The sequence below is a fragment of the Pseudorasbora parva genome, chromosome 21, assembly GCF_024679245.1.
Source record: "Pseudorasbora parva isolate DD20220531a chromosome 21, ASM2467924v1, whole genome shotgun sequence".
NCBI classification, from domain to species: Eukaryota; Metazoa; Chordata; class Actinopteri; order Cypriniformes; family Gobionidae; genus Pseudorasbora; species Pseudorasbora parva.
Window position 1 is genome coordinate 6037159 of NC_090192.1, and position 17705 is coordinate 6054863.

Here is a 17705-nt window from a genome sequence, read left to right on the forward strand (position 1 = left end):
GGGACGGGACACAGTCCAACCCCAAAAAAACACATACTTATAAAATACATTCCACATCACCTCATGTCTCAAAGAGACTAATAACGGTTTATTTGACGTTTCAGTGCCCTATCATACACCCAGTGTGAGTGTCACGTTGTTAAAACAGCAAACGCACTCAGGCCCATCTGTTGGGCCATGTGCTGCTAGTCTGAAAACCAGGTGTGTTCAGGCACATTGTTGGTGCGTTGCTATTTTGAGGAACTGAAAACAACGGCACCATTGACCAACAAAGACCTGCTCTGAAGTCAATAGCCCAATATTTTTTGTGTTAATTAAAGGTCGCATTAGTAATATGTGTGTATAGGCGGGTGCACAATGCACTCTGGTTATTACACATACACAGACACACAGCAGCACACAAACTCTTTAAATATTAAAAATAAAAGGATTCAGATCCAGGATTCTCAGATCGTTAAAATAGGGCCTTTCAGAGAGCCTACTCTGCTCTGATTGGTCAGACAGCCCAGTCTGTTGTGATTGGTCTACTGCAGTACGTGCTTGATACACTGGGATACGAACAGGGGCGGTGGAGTCGGTTTTTCTGCATCAAGTCCAGCGCGAGTCCTCATCCTTTTGAAATGCATTCGAAGCGGATTGGCAGCGATGAAATCAGCATCTTCACGACATGTCGACAACACAAGCCAAAACTCTCCCAGTCAATAACTTTATTTGTCCTTCACTTTGCAGACATTTTGTATTCACAAACCATTATATTAATAATAATAATCATTTGTTAGATTTATATGCCGCGTTTTCTGGGTCCTCAAAGCGCTTTACATAGAAGGGGGAATCTCCTCATCCACCACCAATGTGCAGCCATATTGCCCCGGAATGCCCACCACACACACCAGCTGATTGGTGGAGAGGAGACTGAGTGATTAAACCAATCAGGAGAGGCCCCTGACCCATTGGTCCATTTGCAATGGGCAAAGATTGGCCAGGATACACCCCTACTCTTTATCCGAAGGACATCCTGGGATTTTTAATGACCACAGAGTCACACTGCATGAAAGGTAATATTCAAAAAAGCTTGATAAGGGCACTTTAATTTTAGTTTTTGTTCATTTGCATTTATTATAATAACCCTGATACGATCCTCAAAAATAGATATTTAAGGAAATGAATTTGGTTTAAAACAGCTTAGGGCAAAAGGCTATATGCAAATACTTTGTGTCAACATATTCGAATACAATTGAAAACCTATTCAAAATAACCACCAGCAAATGGTGTATTTTCCTGTATTATTTTTGCTTTTAGTACAGTATGATCTTGAAGCTATAATGTGAGTAAACAAACAAATCTAATTTGTGATGCAGTCAATGTTGGAACCATTAATGCATAATACCTTTAACAAAGCTGAAAAATATGTTTATGATTTTCAATACATCAGCTAACAAAATATTAGGAGGAAAAACTGTAGCATGTTGTATGTTATTTCTCGTTCCAATTTATATTCTTTTATTTCAAATGTTGTGAGTATGACATTTTTGTCTTACCATATGGAGTGACTATGACAGAAGTCCAAAGCAGATATGATTTGTCTGAAGAACTTCCGTGCCTCTTTGGGCGTCAGTCTGCCCTTCTTCACCAAATAGTCAAACAGCTCTCCACCAGACACATGCTCCAGTACCAAATACCTGCATGAATGTGCAGTGAACGAGTGGAGGAAAGGTTTTAAGAAGGGACAAATGATGTGTGTTCTGAGTGAAGCAGGGTTCTTACTCACAGGTATTTGTTATTCTCATAAACATCATGGAGTTTCAACACGTGTGGATGTTCAATCAGTTTTAAAATAGCAATTTCTCTCTCCACCTGGTTGAAGAAAAAGAAGAAAAAAAAAGATTATATTTGCCACTCTTTCTTTATAAATAGCAAATTCTGAAACACAATAAAGTAGTTTTTAATGAGCAAGAACATGCCAAAATGTAAAATGGTTCCTACGTTTTGAAACTATGTGTAATAGGTAATACTGTGTTTTGGCCTTGGAATGGCATGTTAAAGTGATAGTTCAACCAAAAATGAAATTTTGATGTGTATCTGCTGACCCCCAGGGCATCCAACATGTAGGTGCGTTTGTTTCTTCAGTAGAACACAAATGAAGATTTTTAACTCCAACCGTTGCTCGTATAATGCATGTCAATGGGGTCTAATTCTAATCAGACCGCAGTAACATGCATTATATATTATACGAGCAACACATTTTCATTTTTGGGTGAACTATCCCTTTAATACTATAGTAGTTATAAATGAACTAAAACCATAAAACGTTACTTGAAATAAAAACGAACATTAACTGAAATAAAATAAAAAAATACTGCTGTCAAACGATTAATCGTATCCAAAATAAATGTGTGTGTATGTACTGTGTATAATTGTTATGTTTGTATAGATTTTTTTTTATTGTAACATATTTATATTTATATATAATATAAATTATATAAGTATACAGTACAAGTGAATATTTCATATACATGTATTTGTGTATTCAGATATACATAATTTTTTACATAAAAGTATATTTTATGCTATTAATCATTTTACAGCCCTGAAAAAAACGGTATATATATTTTTTAATTTAGACCGGGTAACTAACTAAAACTAAAAATGAAATTAAATATATACATACTTTTAAAAAACTAATAAAAGGACAACTAAATTACAAAAACTTTAGTATCCGATACCATCACTGTACCATGGTAAAACATAAAATCATTTTATATGAACATGAATTTCATTATTATTAGCAACTGTGTGACACCACAGCATATAAAAAGTACGTTATTAATGTTTCCTTACCTTCATCAACACAGATTCTGAGAGTTTTTCTCTGTTGACTATTTTGATGGCTACTTTTTGGCCGGTGATGCAGTGAATCCCAAGCTTCACCAGACCTATTGACATTCACCAGACAATTCATCAGTGATGACTGCTTTGAGAGCTGTAGAAATGACCAGATTTAATACAAAAACGCCGTCTCCTTACCTGTCTGGCCCTTCCCGAGAGTCTTTTCTAGTCGGTACGGCCCCACGTACTGAGCTGCCTGGGTCACTGACAGTTCCTTGGACATAGTGGCGGCTCCTGGCTCCTGTTAAACTTGCTACTGCATGCAATTTTATCACAGCGTACTGTTTCTGAGCTGAGTTTTTCTACAATAGTCTTGCAGGGGTCTGCAACAACCCGGAAATGTATCCATGCTGAGCTTGGGATTCCCTAAAATCTGTCTCGGCAACAGTCACACGGGCCTGTTAATTATTCTGAAATCTTTCAGACTTGTCTTGTGAGTCATGTAGACGAGTGGAAAGATACAGATGGCAAGGCAAAGATTGAGTTGGGTCCATAGAAGCAGCCTAATTGATAGCTTTGCCCATTAAAGTCACCGTCTCAGAGTTTTAATTCACAGCGCATGCCATTACAGAGAGCCAGGTGCAGTATTGACAAGCTCCTGTTGTGTCCAGTGATTCTAGATGTATCTACCAGCTCACCACAACAAACACCGTTTAGAAAGTCCTCCTTATTAGTGTATATGGACACAAGCCTTCCGTGCACTTATGCTAGGCCTAAATCACAGGTAAACGAGCCAGAATCTTACCATTTACTGTCCTACAAACAGGTAAATCTAATCCCGGTTCATATTTAACAGCACAGCCCAGAAATGAAGTCTGATGGTGACTGTAAGGAGATCCAGGTTGCGCTGCATCCTCTCGGATCACTGTAGCGGATCTGCCAGATCTGTTTCATCTCTGCTGCTGATGTTGAGCTCCCTCCTTCCGCACGGACCGCAGCATCCTCATCCTCATCCTTCTCTTCTCCGCCGTGTCCTCTCCCGCCGGTCCCGCGCACGGTCGCATCCGCTGTGCACTCTTCGGGGGAAGGATTTGACGGCTTTGATGTAAATGTATATGTTGCGCACTGATCGCTGGTATCTTGTGTGTGTTGACGGTATATTTGCGTTGTAAAGCGTTATTTTCTTCGTTCTGGTCCCTCGCATCAGCATCCGGGTCCCACGCCCTCCTCCTCATCATCATCATCAACCCTCCCTCCCAACACACTCCCCCACTGCACCTCTCGCTACAGATCTGGCCCTTGCAGAAAAGTACCACGGCGTTACATTAGTAATACGCTCTTGAAGTAATTTTTATTAAGTTTAAATAAAAAACAAATAAAAAATAAAATAAAAATCGTTAACAGATGTTCTCTTGGGAACCAAAAACGGCAATAGGCCTGCTGCGAAAATCCTCTTTTGAAACCTTTATTTTTTAGAGTGTAGACTACAATGACATAGCCTTTGTTGGTGTACTGAATGATTAACACAGGCCTATTCTTTTTTTTCTTTCTTTCTTTTTGTTTTATACAAAATAGAACTATAATAGGGAATGTTCTCGGAAATTAAATAAAAAAAATTATATACTATTTGGGTAGCCTAATGTTTTTGTTTATGTGACGTTAATAGAATGTTGGTAGAGATAGAATGTATGCATGTGACGTCACAGCCGGCCAGCGTGCCTGCGGTTACGCCCACTGAGTGGCAGCACTGGCTTTGAGATTGACTGTACAAATACATTTGACAATAAATCTGAGTTATGTTTTTACAGACTGCAAATAAAATTTCACAGAAACAAGCAGCGAAGAGTGGATGTGCAGTTATCATTTTGTCTCAATATGTTGAATTTTGGGGTAATATATATATATAGTTAATTATATCTTGTATTGCCATATCTTGTTGCCAGTTGACAACTGTTTGATTAAATATTTAACATCTTATATTCTGCATAATTGATGTTTTTTTGTTTGTTTTTACGCAGACAAAAACTATTAAAAAAAAATATAGCTGGGCGATATAACTGTGATTACCCGGATTTAGACCGACCGACCCCCCTATTGTATTTATATAAAGCATTCACGGGGAAATTTGTAATTCCAGTGTCGAAATCAGGCTCATATAAATGTCAGGAAACATAATCCCTGGCTGGATGTCATTGTTCATGGATTGCTGGATCTTTGGTAAGTTGTAAGAAACACTTATATCGAGTCCAACCTTCAGTTTAAATGACAATCGTTTGTTTTACTCTTAGCTCTTTTGCCACTCAGTCCGAGGAGGCGTTCCGGCGGGAAATACCCGCTATACATTTGTTTTTATGAAGCGCTTTAGTTTGACTACTATCAGAACGTTCAGATAACTTTATAAGAAACATTCCCATAGTGTTTGCAAAATTATTTAAAAAAAACTAAATAAAACAAAATGGAACAGGTTAGCATAACAAACAAACAAACAAACAAACCCTGCTAAAAGCAGAAGTTTCATTCTGAACACTCGGAAATTCAGTTTTCACAACTAAATGGAACGTCTACAACATTCTTAGAACATCGTTTTCGTCAGCTGGGATGCACATGTTCAAAAACATGGTATAGGACATGGAAATATTTTTTAACAAGAAAATATGTTTTGAAATAAGGTTTTGAAATGTACCTTTTCTAGGTTTCTAGAAGTTTTAATATACTTAACCTGAAAGTTAAACAAGGTCACATTGGCTCTGTTGACTTTATTATTATTGTTTTACATCCTTGTGCTCATATCACAATCATGATGTGTCAACCCAATCCAGTGGCGTAAATTTGTTTTAAACAGTGGGTGGGACATAAAGTGCGTATCATATGCAAGCGAAAGCTCATTTTGACGAATGAGGGGCACTCACGCCTCTTATTTAACAAACAAACAAAAGGATACTCTTCTAGTTAACCAGAGATGTTTTGTTAGTATTAGGGTTATCCGTGAAGCAAGATGTTTCAAAAAGTGGTGGGGACATGTCCCACCCGTCGCACTAGCAAATTACGCCTATGACTCAATCATACAAATTGCTTTTTTTGTGATTCTTTTTCCAATTATATGCAGGTCCTAGCAATACCAGAAAAACGACGCCAACAGCATGATTGTTATGTGATGATAAATATGAAAATGGTTGTCAACACCTTTAAATTCTTCAATATAGTGCTGACAGTCACTTTCAGAACAAATAAATGAGCTGCATTGCAGAGTTATCAAGAGCACTGCAGTTAAAGGTAAATCAGCCACTGCATACCGTTCATTATTATGAAGACATTTAGTGTCAGTTATTTAGTGATCTGATCACTGTGTTCAAATCTGTTGGACTCTGTGTGTGAGTAATGGCAAAAAAAATAAACAATTATAGTCATTTATTCAAAATCAGATGAAATGCATTATGCTTTTTCACAGTGTAAATTTTGAAAAACAAAAACAAAACTGGCTCCTTCTTTCTTCTTTCACAGTTACAAATAACATGGATGACACGAGGGACACCGACAAGACTTCCCAGGACGATGAACAATTCCATTGCTTTCCAGGACTTGCACCCCTTTTACTGTCCTTAAAATGGTTCAGTCCCATACAATGTGAGGGAATGCAAGGACACTGGAGGACCCAGAAAGGAAGGACCTAAGTTAAAAATAGCAGAAGAAAATCAGAATGGACAAATCAATGCATTCGTCCAGACAGAAGATCGCTATCATTTCACAACACTATCGTGAAATATGCTATGTGCCACAGATAAATTGAGTATATCAATGAGTATAAAAGTCAAACTAAAACATAATAAAATGAAGAGATAAAAATACTTACATGTCAAATCCCTTCCCCCTCACGAGGCCGCTGTGGCCCCCTTCACACAGGCCTCGAAGGCCTCCAGCAGCTCCTTACAGCCCTCTGCTCCTGCCGTCTGAACACTGAACATATAGAGTGTGTGTTTAGTGCTAACAATGATAAAACACTTCAGTGCACACCCATGAGAATATGATTCTGTCGTGCAGTGTGTCTGTGCATTGATTTCTTTGTTTTTTGGAGGCAGATCTTATGTCAGACTTAAAGGGGACAAATTCTTTAAAGGTCAAAGAGTCTTAAAAGTTTCAGTGACTGATCTGGTCATGCTCCGCTACTTCACCACATGAGAGTGTTCTCGTGTTTTCAGTGTTCTGCTTTTTTTACAACATAAGTAGTTGGTTTTAAAATGCCCCTATTATGCTTTTTCGTATATTACCTTTAATGTAATATCGCTTTTTATTAATGTAAAAGCTCTGCAAAGTTTGAAAGATCAAAATGCAGGACAAAGAAAGTTTTTGTCTCCTTAAAGAAAGAATCGATTCAACTCATGTTCAAACAAGTCATCAGTAATTCTAGTCTGACTTCCCAAATTTGCGTTTTTTTCAGTGGCTCTGGTTAGGAAATTATTTTTTCCATTATACGTTTCTCCATGAAGGATTTCAAAAAAGTCTTTGTTAAAAAATTATAAGCCATGAATCAAGACGACCAGTTACGAAGTGAATCCTAACATGTCAAACTTTGATTTGAAGCAAAAAGTACTTAAAAATCTGACAAAAATACAAAGAGAAAGCACTACAATCACATAAAGCATAAATCAATTAAAAACTACTTATTTAAAAATTATGATCATAGCCTATATTATACTTTAAGTTTATTGCAAAAGATTAATGTTTATATATTCAAATATTTAAGTATTTTGAGAGCATATAGGGAGATTGCTGTGCTGCATGGGAGTGGGCGGAGCTAACGAGATATATTAGTGTTTTGCTTGTTTCAACCATAGATTGTAAAAAGAAAAATCAAGGGTCCGTCTCAATCAGCTCCCTAGTTCATTAGTTAGGGCACTAATAAGGACATAAGTCAATGGGCTGACTCCCTGATCAGTGCCCTAAAAAATGAACTAGGGAGCTGACTGAGACACACCCTTAGTTTCAACTCTGATTAGTGGAATTTTTCTGCACAGCATTATGGGTAATGTAGTTTTTCAACACTAATTCGGCTTTTAAAGTTTTTATTCATTTAAAATAAGTTGAAATAATGTGGGCTAGTGGCAAATACTATTAATAACCGTGTAGCTCACAGTAAGGCTTATAAACTTAAGGTTTATAAGTTATAACAATTAAAAAAAAAAAAAATCCTATGGAGAAAGTGAATGGAGTTTTTACTTCCAGAACCCGAATGTTGCACTCTATTGATGGATCTCATATGAGTGACAGGTTGTCCACTGTAAAAAATCCAACTTATGTTTTGTATGACAAATTCAGCTTTTAAAGTTTATTCAACTATTTAAAAGTTGCGATATCTCAAACAATGTTTGTACAACTATTGACCCTAAGTTGAGAAAACTCAAAAATGTTCTGCATCTGGTTGCCTTAAACTTTTTTTTTTTTTTACAGTGTGCCCTCGCACGTCGCACCAGTAGGCTAAACACATTATCAGAGTAGAGATGTTGCTGCGGGAGGAAGTGTGAGTTATTTTGATTAAAAGTTACAAGACACATGAATTAAAAAAATCTAAATACATGGATGAACTATTTATACTAAAAAACAAGATTTGTCTATTTTGATTTCATGGTGAATTTTTAGTCACATGTATAATCTAAAATGTAGCCTACACTTTTACATATAGATTCATATCGTGATGCCAATCGAAAAGTCTAATGGACATGTTATGCATCAACTATACCCTAGACTTATATGTGTTAAATATAATTTAAAAAAAGATAAGAAATAATTCTTACACACTAGACGGGTTTTGCACATGACGGCACCCTTAACCCTCATAAATAACGCAGACATTGCAATACAGGAGATGTAACGTGAGCTGTGAGCACACATCCACTCCCTTGCTGTCCCATGTGTCTATGAGGCTATTTAAAATCACAGATATACATTACTTAAAGTTCATGCTAAGTTTGGCATCAAACGGAGACAGCATATTGCTCTGAATATTTTTGCATGCAAATATAAGATAAAATTAGATTTAGACATGCATGTGTTTATGCATATATTTGACTTACTGTCATACTGCAAAGACCCCTGAAAGGTTCCGTTCTGTCATTTTTGACTGAAAAATGTAATGTTTTGGTTTTTTTTAAAGATTTTTTGCTTCATCGGAATGGTACGAAAGGTTTTGGCACATGCTAAAATTAAAATGAAATTGTGGACATGATTAAAAAAGGTTAAATGGTCTTGAAAAAAAGTCATACGTGTATGCTACTGTAGGCGGTTGGAGTGCACTGAAAACGAATCGGAAGCGAATGTCATCTAGTGGAAACGATTGGTTCTGCGCCCAAACTAAATCTGACTGAAAGCTCATTTTTTTAAATATCAACCTCAAATTTGGAACACAATTTTGTTTAGATTTATGGATTTTATTTTCACAGTTTTAGAGTAAAACATGTTTTGGAAAATATTAACAAAAATATTTAACAAAATTAAACTTTTTTTCACTAATACTCTTGTCTTCTTTAAAAAGACTCCAGTGTGTGCTCCAACACAATCTGGATTTACAACAGATCTATGCAGATTTTCAGGTTTATCCTCAAAAAGTGACTGACAGGTAATAAATGGATCATAACCTTTCTAGAAATATAATTTTGTATCATAAAAGACCCTAAAATAGATAATATTACAACTTAAAAAAATATCAGAACTAAAATATCATACATTCATATAATTTAAATATATATTTTTTTTACCAATGTATTCACTTTGTATCTCGAATACTGGATTTGCACTAATTGATTATTTAATGCATTTGATACATAAATCAGTGCTTTCTTACAAATGCTATATTTTCTGTGTAAGTGGCCAAAACAGAAGTGATGCACTGCAAATGATGGGTGCTCTTGACTAAATCAGTTAAGAGATAGTCATAAAGCAGACTGCAAATGGAACAACTTGTGCAACTCACCATAAAGTTCCCAATATTGTGTCATTGTGCAAGTGCATTGACCCCTGACCTTTTGACCTAGAAATAGAGCACTTTGCTTTGTTAACGATAATAGATGGAGGTTAATCATTTAAGCGTGAGGGAGTACTATGCGGGAAAATGACATGAGCTTTATTCAGAACCTATTGTAATATGTTTTCCTAAACTCTGTAGAGTTCAAATGTACCAAGAGTGTTGCAGCCACATGCTTTAACTTAGCAACATGATGGCTAACATGGGTAGTTTTCCACCTGCATCATCACTTTCAAACCCTGCTCCCCCACCCCTGCTCCATGTGCTCAATCTTCTCTTCTGTCCTTCAGTATCCAACACCAACTTTAACTCATTCACAGACCACTACAGATAACTAAAGAGGTTTCGAGATGCTTGATAAAAACTCATGCATGTAACAGTTCCGTCAAAAAGCACCAGATACAGATTCACAATTCAATTTTGCATTAAAGAATTTTTTTTTTTTTTTTTTTTTAATATCCTTGCTTAAATATGACTCACCATTTGTCCAGCTCATCTTTGGGAACCTTGCACTGAGCAGGAACTTCTTCAGGCATTTTTCTGTGTTTGTGTGACAAAAGTCAGTGAGCTGAGGAGAACCTTTAAGAAAGTACAGGCTGAACAACTAATATATATAGGATTACTTCCCAGTCTGTGGGTGGGAAGGAGGAGGAAGAGAGGGAGGAGAAACGGGCTGCAAAAAGTGTCAGAGAGGGTAGAGATATAGTAAAGGTGACCTGGGCAAAATTAACCTCCGTGGAATGAGCCTCGGAGCATTTTCAAAATAGTTTGTGAAAGCACATGTTTACTGGGTTAAAGAGCAAGTCTGTCAGCAGAACGTCAAAAACAGGAATGGACCTTCTTTAATAGTACATGCAGTCCATGTTATATTGCTTATGCCATGTTGTTTCCTAGATCAATAATCGATTGATCTATACAAAATATCTGCATGTATGTAACAGCTAAAAGATCTAACATGTTTGCTGTAAACATTCATTTTAAAGTGTAACTTTTTTTAATGTGTATTAACTGGCTGTATAACATTTTATGTACTGTTAAAGGCACACTCTGAAGTTTTCCGCCGCTAGAGGTCACCGATTCAAAACATGGCCGTAGCTTGATGACGAGATTGTGGGAGTTGTCTTCAGTCAAGCGAAAAGTTTATGGTGTGACGTGTCCATGTTTATTAAAGCACAGCTTCAAGTGTATGTGTACATGAGTGTATCTTGATCGTTATATCTTTGTGAGAGCAGTCTATAGAAGAAAAAAACGATTGGTGCCTGCAACACGGAGCTATTACAGTTAATGCCCAGAGCCCTCCTCAGCTAAAACGGCAGCTATGGGGGCATAACGTAAAGGCTGTCTTTGTGAATCTCAACAGACACAAAATGTAATTAAAATGTCTGTCCAACATGAACAGGGCCCTTACATGACAATGAGATGCGTTTAGCCACTTAGCTATTGTTTAAATTCATCTAAATAGTGTTTTAGACGGCTAGCTGTAGTCTTGCGCTGAAGTCCCGTTGTAGCCGGGGAAAAAAGGCAAATAGTCCAGTTGGGAAGAGCGTCATCTGTATGAAGAAGTTCTGCTCATCGGCTCGTCGGTTCTCAGTATTGAACGAGTCCGAAAGTTTTCGATTCTGTCCTGCTGATCCGCTACGTTCAGTTACACGCACGTGCTCAGTATCAGCTGCTCGTGAGTTCATCAGCTCTCTCAGCAAAACATGTCTCAGTTCAGTGAACAGTTGGAGTTACAACATATAATTCAAGACATTAGTTTAATTCTATTCGGAGGGACTGTCACTCATGTCAGAAAGTGAGCAACTAAAGTAACTTGTGGGAACAGCGCTGATTTGAGACCGGAACCGTTTAGAACGATTCAGTTCGATTTGGTGAACTGGTTCGCCCGGTTCACTAAAAAGAATCGGTTAAAAAGAACGATTCTTTCGTGAAGCGGGACATCACTAGAGGGATGATCCAAACGGGCTCACAAATGAAGAAGAAATGGTTCGCGTTTGTGCCTTTCCGAATTGTGGCAACAGAATGTGAAAATTTGCATCGAACGCTTTGACAAGGATGACACAACACACTTACACAGACACAACACAGCGGGCCGGTTAACCTAGAGAAAAATGCCAATCCGTGGTCGAAGACGGGTGCAACCACTGTGGAGGTAATGTAAACTTTATTTATCCTTCTATTTGGGCACACACGGCTTGAGGAAAGATGTGCAGTAATAAAATAATCATGCTTTACACACACAACGCTCTTCCCAACTTGACTATTTGCCTTTTTTTCCGGTTAAAACTGAGTTCCCACAGGACTTCAGCGCGGGATAGCCGTCTAAAACACTATTCAGATTAATTTGAACAGTGACTAAGTGGCTTAACACATCTCATTGTCATGTAAGGGATCTGTTCATGTTGGACAGACATTTTAATTACGTTTTGTGTCTGTTAAGAGGCTGCCGTTTTAGCTGAGGGGGGGCTCCGGGCATTAACTGTAATAACTCCGTGTTGCAAACACCAATCCAAGTCGTTTATTTTTCTATAGACTGTACTCACAAAGATATAATGATCAAGATAAACTTAAAAATGGAGTTGTCCTTTAAGCAAGAGGTTCTCTTAAATTTTGATTTGCATTTTGAAAATGTATTTTTTGGGATATCTAAAGTATGATAGAGTGAATAAGGAAGCTTTTGTAATTAATCTGATAATTGTATTAGTAAAATTTCACATACATATGTGTAAGTTTTCTAGCAAAAAAACATTTCTCAGTTACCCTTAAAGAATTAGAAAATGACTTCTCTACTATTCAGACTACTAATGGAAAAGCTGTAGACACTGTTCATCTGTGTCTTTAAAATCTTTAATTGATACAAAGGTCTTTTATCGCTGCGAAGGATAAGTCGCCGCTTCTTCCGCTCATGTGTATGTGCGATAACGCAGTGCTGTTTTATCATATTAGAGACATTTGTGTGTGTTGAAAATATTGTATAATGTTACTCTGTGCGTTCACTCGGTGGCTGCTATGACACTTGTTGCAATATTATTTAGAATATAATATTAATCTGGAGGACTTGTGTTGGTAAATGGCATTCAATTCATTTTAAAACATATTGTATTAAGGACAAAATGCTGTATTACAATAATTCGTTTACTGTCTATAAATGTCTCCAAACTGTTGCTCACCTGTCTATAAAACACATAATATATTAAAGCGTCTTTGGTGTTTCCATGGTTTCTACTAGATAAAACGAGGGTAACACAATACGATGCCACTGATATTTTAATCCAAAAATATTTGGATCAAATATATTAAGAAGAGACATGAAAATAGGGCTAAAAGGCTCCACGGGGTAAAAGGCACCTTTGGTTTTATTTTCCTCTATACCACTAGATGGCACAAAAAATTGATGACAAAAAATCAAAATGCACGAGGAAATTAGCGGAACAAAAGTGGGCATTTCTAAATTTGTGTTTTTTTTTTGGTTTGTTTTTTATTGATGGGTGTATAAATCACGCAATGAAAATGATCCCCTTCACCCGACCCCACCCTTAAACCCAACCCACTATGACGTGGGCAAATCAGGTAACAGTTGAAAACGACCCTCTGTTTATGACCACGCCCACAGATGTGGTAACGCCTATTACCAACCCGCAAAAACATATACTTGGGGAAATTTGGCTGATCTTCGACATGATCGCGGGCAGCAGCTCAAAGTTGCTCATTTGATAAAAAAAAATAATAATGTTATGTTGTAGATTTAATTAGCAAATAAGAGTTGCTAAAATGATTGAATATATTTTGAGTCTTAATGATTTTCAGTTCTGTTCAAGCTAATTAAAAGAACAGTTTTTCAATGATGGAAGAATATATAAAAGGTATTGAATGTGGGTTAAAAGCATAGACTGTAAAAAAATATGGATTTATTTCCTTGACATCACCATAGGATTCTGAAGAGCAGTTTTGAAGCGTAAAGTAGAGACAGCTGGCCGTCACCATCTTGGCAGCACGTCATCTCGCGTCATGCCCGGATAACAGAAAATGGGCAAAGAGGCGGGATGTGGGCGGAGCCGAGGTGATGCAATGACTACAGACAGCGGATAAATGACTATCCACCTGTCACTCAAAGTGGCCACGCCTTTAATTATAGAGAACTTTAAGGCTTTGTATAATGTAAACGAATGAGTTATAAAAAATTCACCCCCTCACAGTTTTAATGAAGGGGAAAAATCTGCGGGAGGTTGCCGCTTGATTAAAAGGCGCCGCTGTGGGCTAAAGTAGCCTAGAAATCTAGTGGCAGCAAATCTAATCTGCCGCGAGTGTCGTCTAGCAACTCTCAATTCACTTCTGAGCTGTAAACGCCAAACTCTGGTAGGGCCAATCACATCGTGTATAGAGTCGGTGGGCGGGGCCATGATGACAACGGCCCGAGTTGCCTTTGCGTGCTTCCAGAAACTGGCGAACGGCGGTCTTTCGAATCAGCTTTGACCGCGACTCTGGAAGACTTGGAGTTAAGCTTTTCTCTGAGAAAAGAACAAAAAACGGCACTGAAGTCATTCTTAAAAAGGGAAGATGTGTTCGGAGTTTTGCGGACCAAATACGGCAAAAGTTTAATCAGTCAGCGAGCTCTGCTTCACCTTCGTTGCTCTGGTTGGTTGTAGCGCTATCCTATCGCGTGCAGAGGGAGTTTGAAAGACAACCGTTTATCCCGCCCCTCGGATTGAGCCCTGTCTATGGTGAGTTTCCAGACCAAACATCTTGATGTGGGTCTGGCTTGTCAGGCTAGGGCTAAAGGCACATGATAATAAATAGTTAGCTGACTTTTCCAGCTGATGACATGACATGGTTAGATTCAGATGGGAAAGATCATATACTAAGTTGGATAATCACCAAATTTATAATGAAACCATAATATATATATAGGCCTACAGTATAGATGATATTAATAATGTCATATAATAAATTATAATTTATTGTTACTACTTTAAATCTATATTAAATTATTATGGGATCTCCTTCAATACTTTTAGAATAGGCTATTTACTTATTTGTATTATTTTTTTCGATATTTTTAAAATATTTCTATATTAACATACTTTAATGACAGCATATTTATTGAACAAAAAAAGTATTAATCAAAATAAACATCAAATAGTTTAAACTCTGATGAAGTGCTTGTTTCAAACAAGTATTAACATTATTAAAAACATTATTTTAGCTAAATTATTTGTATCAACACTGGTGCCTTCTACCCCAAGCCACCCCATACATTTAAGGACAGACTCAAATGGGCAGCACACTCAGTGCGCACTGCAGCACAAACACTAGAGGGCGCGGCGCTCTACAAGCTTAGGGCCACTGCAGGGAGGGACAGGAGGAACAATCGACTGAAAATGAGCGACAAGACCTCAGATATACAGCCTAACCAACAAATGCTTCGACTTTTGAGAGAAAATACATTAATAATAATTTTTAAAAATGTATGTTCAAAAACAACAGTTTATGTTGATCAGTCATTTCATGCCGTTATTTTGTAGTTCTGACGACACGTTTATCTTAGGCCTACTTTCCAAAATGCTGGCATTACAAGCGCCGTTTACTGTTAACATTTTAAGTTATATTCATTATTATCTAGCCATATGCTTGAGCATTTGCAGTTTTGTGTTTTGTAATGGTTTTAATAGCCTACATTTATCACAGAATGGCAACATTTATAGGCTATAGACACGTTAAAACATTAACGCAAATTGAATAGCACTGGACATCACAATAATGACAAAACTTTAAAAAATGAAATTTAATTGGCAATGAAAAAAATAACATTTATTTTAATGTTTTTATTAGCTTTCAACATCATTCACACCGCCCAACGGCTCTAGCCCCGCCCATTTGCGAAGTCCAGCCCACTTGGAGATCTCAGGGCTGCAGAGATACTAAATTACTTGATTTAACTGACCCGACCACATAAACTTAATCTAATGGATTTTACTGTTAATAGTCTAATAAACGACTTTCAGTGCCACTATCAGACTGGACACGTCTGGCATAATATAATATAATTTTATATAATATAAGTATACAGGCATAATCAACAGTGTATTAACATTACTGTAGGCTAAATTAGGCATTCTGAAAAAATCCTACTCGCTCTAAAAAAAGTGTTGCATTACTAATTAGCTTACTAATTATTTTCTAAATTCCATATCAACATTGACCAGGTAAACAAGGATAGACATTTTAAGGACTTTTTAGAAGGACTTTTCAGTCTATAAATCACCAACATTTACCATTGATTTACTGTAAAAACTCCATTAAATTTCGATGTTAAACCACTTTTGTGTTTTATATTGAATTGTTCTATAGTCTATAGTCCCATTTAATGCAGGTAAATCAGAGTAGGCTAATTAAATTAAAGAAAAATTAAGATTAATCCCTTAGTTTACATTTTGAATGGAAAGGTAATTAAATTACAGTAACTAAATGACTTAGTAATGCATTACACACAACACTGAGCCTAAACAGTCTAAACATAAATTCAACCATTGTTTTGTGTTAGAAATTTAGGACAATCATATCGAATTTTATTATATTATTAATGTAGACAAGTAGTACATGTATTTGTTATTAAGCAATAGCCATGTAGCTGACGTATATAGGCTTTAATATGTGTGTTTTTTCTCTCTCTCCTCATAAAAAATACACAGAAACTGCATTTTTATTCCACGTTTTTTCTAAATGCAACATTTCGCAGTCCCCCTCTAGTGGCCACTCGCTGCCCTGCGCCTCTGCGCTCACTCTAGCGGCGGGCGTGAGAATGTCTCCCGCCTACAGGCTTCTCTCTACACGCTCTGCATCTGTATTTGTCAGGCTCAAATCCAAGGGAGACGAACGAGGCGCCATCTTTCGTGCGTTTCTCCCTCCAACGACGAGAAAATGATCTCGAAACCGGTGGTCTGTGACACCTACAATCTGTAAATAAAGGCGTATATGAAAAGAACTCGTATCTGAGCAAACAATCGATTCATATTATACAAAAAAATATATATATTTGCTATCCATAATCCACTGAAGGGGACAGCAGCAGCAAGGTGTTGTCTAGTGTCGCCCATTTCGTGATTCCGGAGCCGATAACGAAAAGGGGTCCTGAGACCGGGTTGTTTTTCACGAAGCGGACACGGATATGGCAAAGGCGGTGGGGTTGCCTGACCAAACGGCTTATTTGGTGCTTTGGTGACATTATTGTGCTATTAAAGCCAAAGGTCGGTGGAATAGTTGCCGAAATTCCCTCGGATCGCGCGCTCGTCACGTGGTAGGTTCCTCCTTTTCTTTGTTAGTGGACGATCTCGAGCAGCAGCACTTATGTTACATAAACCTAATCCTGCAAACATATCTTAGCCTCTTGTTTGACTCCTTTTACACCATGAACTGTTGTATTTGCAAGAATATGATGTACAGTTGTATTTATGGGGCTTGTATAGTCGCTTCTCGTGCCTTTCCAAAACAGATTACTATCTAGTACTTTGTCATGCAATAAACGCATACGTGTTCTTTTGTATTATCTATTTCCCATGTTAATTATACTCCCATTTTTTGATGCTACAACACGCCGCCTCGTTTTTATGTACTCAACTTGACAGTTTGAAACCGGTTCTCGTTTAAATTGGTGGTTAAAATGACTTGCCTAACGCAATCAAGGACGTTTGAGAGCATGTTTAATGCTCCTGCTTACTGTACGGTGCCTGAATGCATTCAAATCAATTTGAGCCCATATGCAATGTATTTTATGAGCATGTAACTTACGTCCAGAGTCTGAGCTGAAATGCTCCTTCATTTATGCACGGAAGTGGTAACGTATGTGTTCATGTGGTCTGAAAATGTT

General features: G+C 37.3%; 2 protein-coding genes and 1 long non-coding RNA gene across 6 annotated transcripts in view; 1 reads left to right on the forward strand and 2 right to left on the reverse strand.

Moving 5' to 3' along the window:
• brsk1a (BR serine/threonine kinase 1a) overlaps window positions 1-4043 on the reverse strand; it is a 33582-nt gene extending 29539 nt beyond the window's left edge. For all 4 annotated transcript variants that reach the window (XM_067429293.1, XM_067429289.1, XM_067429292.1 and 1 more), the window contains exons 1-4: window positions 3025-4043; window positions 2839-2933; window positions 1769-1854; window positions 1539-1679 (exon numbers count right to left, since the gene is read on the reverse strand). In XM_067429293.1, the coding sequence (XP_067285394.1) occupies window positions 1539-1679; window positions 1769-1854; window positions 2839-2933; window positions 3025-3109 (407 nt within the window). In that variant the 5' untranslated portion in view covers window positions 3110-4043. The remainder of the gene's footprint in view (window positions 1-1538; window positions 1680-1768; window positions 1855-2838; window positions 2934-3024) is intronic.
• Window positions 4044-6217: 2174 nt separating this feature from the next.
• On the reverse strand, window positions 6218-10478 carry LOC137056130 (uncharacterized). The gene is made up of 3 exons (XR_010900200.1): window positions 10322-10478; window positions 6677-6780; window positions 6218-6493 (listed from the first exon to the last, which is right to left on the reverse strand). It is a non-coding gene; the product is annotated as an uncharacterized lncRNA (long non-coding RNA).
• A 6191-nt stretch (window positions 10479-16669) lies between these two features.
• kansl1a (KAT8 regulatory NSL complex subunit 1a) overlaps window positions 16670-17705 on the forward strand; it is a 30186-nt gene continuing 29150 nt past the window's right edge. Inside the window, exon 1 of the mRNA XM_067429083.1 lies at window positions 16670-17135. The gene's annotated coding sequence lies outside the window, so the exon portion shown is untranslated. The remainder of the gene's footprint in view (window positions 17136-17705) is intronic.